The sequence below is a fragment of the Atta colombica genome, unplaced genomic scaffold (genome assembly GCF_001594045.1).
Source record: "Atta colombica isolate Treedump-2 unplaced genomic scaffold, Acol1.0 scaffold243, whole genome shotgun sequence".
Taxonomy (NCBI): Eukaryota; Metazoa; Arthropoda; class Insecta; order Hymenoptera; family Formicidae; genus Atta; species Atta colombica.
In genome coordinates, this window is record NW_017259342.1 from 532,216 (window position 1) to 537,278 (window position 5,063).

At 30.8% G+C, this 5,063-nt stretch overlaps 1 protein-coding gene across 1 annotated transcript in view; it reads right to left on the reverse strand.

Annotated features, from left to right (window-relative positions):
* Window positions 1-1,864: 1,864 nt before the first annotated feature.
* The window catches only part of LOC108688853, an 8,049-nt gene continuing 4,850 nt past the window's right edge, over window positions 1,865-5,063 (reverse strand). The window contains exons 9-15 of the mRNA XM_018195357.1: window positions 4,582-4,852; window positions 4,252-4,468; window positions 4,063-4,188; window positions 3,758-3,840; window positions 3,555-3,679; window positions 2,954-3,196; window positions 1,865-2,309 (exon numbers count right to left, since the gene is read on the reverse strand). Of these exons, the coding sequence (XP_018050846.1) occupies window positions 2,202-2,309; window positions 2,954-3,196; window positions 3,555-3,679; window positions 3,758-3,840; window positions 4,063-4,188; window positions 4,252-4,468; window positions 4,582-4,852 (1,173 nt within the window). The 3' untranslated portion in view covers window positions 1,865-2,201. The remainder of the gene's footprint in view (window positions 2,310-2,953; window positions 3,197-3,554; window positions 3,680-3,757; window positions 3,841-4,062; window positions 4,189-4,251; window positions 4,469-4,581; window positions 4,853-5,063) is intronic.

Genomic DNA, 5,063 nt, shown 5'->3' on the forward strand with positions numbered 1-5,063 from the left:
ATCAGTTTATGTAATTGTCATTAAAATAAAACTATTAATGAAACTGTAAATCATAATTTTTTAACTTTTGACGAGAATCTGTTAATTGCAACAATTATTATAATTAATAACCAACGATAAATTTTTCTTTTTGTGTTATCATTTTTATAATTTACGTAATTTCTCATAATTGCTGTAATGTAATATTCTTTAGAATGCTTCATTTTATAGAAATATGCTAGACAATCTCGTAAATCTGGGAAAATATTGAACAATAAACGTAGATAGGGAAAGTGAAATGCATTGTACCACGAGACGGTGATTCATGAGAGATTTCCCTACTGGCTACTTTAGAAACTGGAAGAATTGCGCCATTAAGCATTCAAAAGCATGCGGAACAATAATCAAAAAAGTGCATAAGAGTTCCAGTGAATACAGCAAACCGTTTCTCTGCCCTCTTCTTTCCATCCGTTTTGCTTAAAAGATTTTAATTAGACATAAGTCCAGCTTATTAGTATCAAATGAGAGCGTAGTTCCGATAAAAAAAAAAGCGATTTAATTATTTATTTCCGTGATTTTGGTGAAACTAATCAGAAAATATCATATTAAGATTAAAATTCAATCAAATCAAAATTCTGCAAAGTGATATAAATTGATCTTACTTCAAAATGATGAAAAACATAGTAGTGGAATGTTTAGAAAGATGGGCGAAATTTTGTGTCGCAATTTTTGCAACTTTTGCCTGTCACGAACCTAAAGAAGATAAAACGCTTGAAACATTGAGCAGTCAACCTCACAGTGGAAATCGATCGAGGTTGTTCACCTCTCCTACTTATACTAGTACGTACGTATCTAGTGTTCATTCGTTGGCAGTTCACTCGATTAAATATTTTATTTTCTCCAATGTTGTCTCGACCGCGTGTGTGTCACGCGGATCGATGGCACTTGACGTTGCAAATTGCGACGCGCACAGTTTCGTCACACAATCGAATTAAAATCTTTTAAATTTTCATATATCACTAGAAAATAAATAACGTATCTACTACTCGCTGTATTATTTATTTGATTCTCGTTGCACATAATCTGACATTGTATACGCTTGTGATATATTCTGCGAAAATTGAATTATATTTTTGATATTTATTTGAATGATATTTTTTATATTTGTTTAAATTATATTTTTTTGTTGCAATTTTTGTAAATAATTAAAATTGTAATACTTTTGCTGTAATTATATTCTAATTAAACTTTAATTATGCTTTAATTGCACTTGCTAAATTACTTATTATTGCTTTAATTTTTCAGTTTCGTATATCTTTTATTAATTTTTTGCCTCATACTATTGTATTAACAAGTTGGACAGACAAAATAAAAACTAAATTAAATTTTATAATTTGACATTTGTATTGAATCTAAAAAATATAATTACAATATATAATTACATTGAGTGCTAAATGAATTAAAGTATCTAATATCTCATGATGCGAAGAAAATAATTATTTACTGTCCTTAGATTTCGGTATACCTTTTTCACAAAAAAAGATTTTAATAAATTATTTGTAATTATATTAATACTCTTAAATTCTTATAGTGACTTAACATAAACATTAAATTTTTCTCTACTAAATTGTTTAATATTTATAACGCAACAGTTAGTTTCTGCTTAATAATTACAACTAATCATAAACAGTCAATATATTTGCTCTTATAAATTAAATTTTTACTCGGAGTATTGAGCTAATAGTAATAACAAGTTAGTTAAAAATAGTCAAATATGTGCAATCGTCGCATATGTGTCTCTCTTTAAAACTATCTAATATGAGAATGAATTTTTCAATTTTACAAAATATTAACTTAAATAACGAAACTGAATAGATAATAAATATCTGCGTATTACACTTATTATTACAATTAATCGATCTATCGCAAATACAATATCGCGTGACTACAAGAACACGACTTTATAGCGAGCAAGATTACGAATAGGCTCACTTCCACTTCACGTGTGCAAATCTTCTTATGTTCGGTTCGTTTGTTCAGACGACTCTGAAACGAGTTGCAGCTTCTACCGTGGGATTACTTTACACCAGCACCAGCAGTAGCAGAGCAGCATCACACCGTGTCCTAATGCACTATTTATTGAGCACTTTAGACGATAAATTCGCGATGGGTTATTTAGTGCAGTCCCTTGACACGTACGCTTGCACTACTCGCAACGAATTTCACGTTCTGTAATACGGTCTGTAAGTAGACATCGGGATATTATTCTTCGATAAATGATGAACATCACCCTGGTCGTACTCCACGTCATTATAGATGCCGCTTTGATTCTGAAATATAAGCCAACTCATCGATACATAACTAAAAGTCAGTTAGATTCTGTATAGTCATAGTAATTAAATAGTAATGCAAATGGATCGGATTAAAACGAAATCGAACAATTTAAATTATATTAAAAATTGGAAGAGGAAATTGGAAAAGGATCAGAACAAAGCATTTGCACAAAAATATAACGATTTAGAATGAATTGATTAAAAATTACTTTGCATTATTGAATTTCTTTTGGTCTTGGAAATTGATTTTATAATTATTGAATTTCTTTTTATTTTTATCTATTATTAAATTTCAATTTCATAATAGATAAAAAACATGAAAGGATTAAAGAGACCTTTTATTTATATAAAATTTATATTTAAAACTGAAGTATTAAAACTATGTGTCTCAATAAATAAATTTTTCGTTTATTCAGTGTATATTTGCTATAATTTGCTTTAATTATATTATAAAATTTAATAAAGAAGCATTACTAAGTACCAGAGAGGTAAATTTAAAAACCAATCTCTTTTCTTTACATCAAATATTTAATTTAGAAATAAATTTGTAATAATGAAAATAAATCATTTTTATGATTTTAGAAATTATGATTTTCTATCGAATATTGTGATACATGCTCAACAAATTAATAGATACTCACCGCTAATGAAGATCTCGATTTTGGTCTTGGCACGTGAAAACCACTGCTCTGAGGAATTAGGTCAGCTCTGTCTTTATCTTGCGGCTCAGAATCTGAGCTATCCGGATCTGGTTGAGGTCTTTGTCTCGGCCGTGATGGGGCCTGAAGTCGCGGTAATGGGACCGGAGGCAATGTTCCGTGAACGCTCATGGGTGGATAACCGAACATAGCTGAGCTTGGTCGTGTAGGGCCCATGGGTTCGGTCTTCCAGTAAAAAAATTTTCAAGAAGTTTCTTATTAATAAGCAAAATTCTTACTAATAAATACAACTAAAGTGATTTAATAAGAAAAATTAGTGACCTTAATCATTATTGCATAGAAATCACAAACATCAATTTGTAGCTTCAATAATTAGTAGATACTTTGTAGTTGATAAATATAACGACCATATATCTTTTATGTGATCAAATTTATATTGTCTGTTATCTATTTATGAACATATTAAAATTTATTACTTTTATTTATTTGCTTCCCCAATTTTAACATCAATTGGTATATTTTCTTCATTAATAAAATTCTTATTACATCTCTTTTATTGTTAATAAAAGAAGCTGATGTATACCGCATAGAGATTCGCAGTAGCCATGTGTTCTCCAAAATGAGCCCACATATAAGGTGGCAAATTCGTTGGCGGTCCTTGTTTTACAGACGCCAAAGTACCTACAGAACCAACCCTTGCTAAAGTCCCTATAAATTATTTATGTCTTTAAATATATATCCACTAGCAAAAGTTCAAGTTTAAATTTATCTGTTAATTGATTTTACCTGGGAGAGTACCAGGTATTCCACCTTGGATGTAACCGTACACCGGAGAACCTGCAGACTTTTGTTCGCGAGACCACTTACGGCTGTAAAACGATGTATAGTTGAATTCACTTTTATTACTGTACAGTGATAATAATTGATTGTATTATTTATTTTCAGCAGAGCATATATTTTGCAACTTTTGAAAATTGTCTTTGCGCTGATTATACTTTTAAAGAAACATAGTTTTATCTAAGCGAAGGAAACTTCCAATAATTACAAAATAAATATTCTGCTGAATGCGACCATCTTTTAACGATAATTACCTCCACATAACGAGACAGACTAGAGTCAGAATTATGATTATTAACGCAGCCACCGATGCGCCTATAGCGACGCCCAGTACTTCACCGTCAACCTCGCATTGTGTGCCGTAATAATTGCCGGTGCATCTAAAGATTGGAAAAAAATTTTCAGTGCACTTGATAAAAATTTATACAATTGCGTTTGCTTACGTGCAGTGCATCTGATCTCCTTGATAGGAGCAAGTGCCGCGATTATTGCAATAGGTCGAGGGACACGACAAGCACGTCCTGCCCGATTCATTAGGATCATTTTTATGAGGATCCTTCAATCCTGAATTACAGGTACACGTGAAACCGCCGAAAGTGTTAGTGCAGCTGGAGGATGAATGGCAATCGTTCAACTCCGACGAAACACATTCATCTAAATCTATAAATTTAATTGCATTAGAAATTCATAACTTTTATAGTTATATTCCATTTTGCAGTTCAAAATACCGCACCAGTTATAGCTACTAATTACAATTAACGATTGAGTCTTACCTTGCAAATTCGATATGGAACCTGGTGGGCTATCCACATACAGGGCACTGTTTCCAATGTTATTATTTCTTCTATGAATAACACCTAGCAGATGTCTTTGAAGCTCACCGGCTAAGCTTGATCTAATTGTTCTCGGTTCATAAGTTAATTTCAGGGTTGCATTCACGAAAACTCCGCCTTGTCCTTGGCTCACGTCTCCTTGATACACATTGTTTATCAATGATCCCATATATTCATCCGAAAATGGTGTCATAGACATGGCAGATTCAACCTGTAAAACATATTATAAACGCAATAAATATAAATCAGATAATTACATTTATTTAATAAATATAAAAAGAGAGATTAAATTAAAATAAATTTTTTTCTATGTTCTAACTAACTTAATAAACTATATTATATATTCTAATTAATTATTAATTAATCGAGATCTTTTTAATAAACTTTATAAATATTTTATTTTATTTTATAATTAGATATCG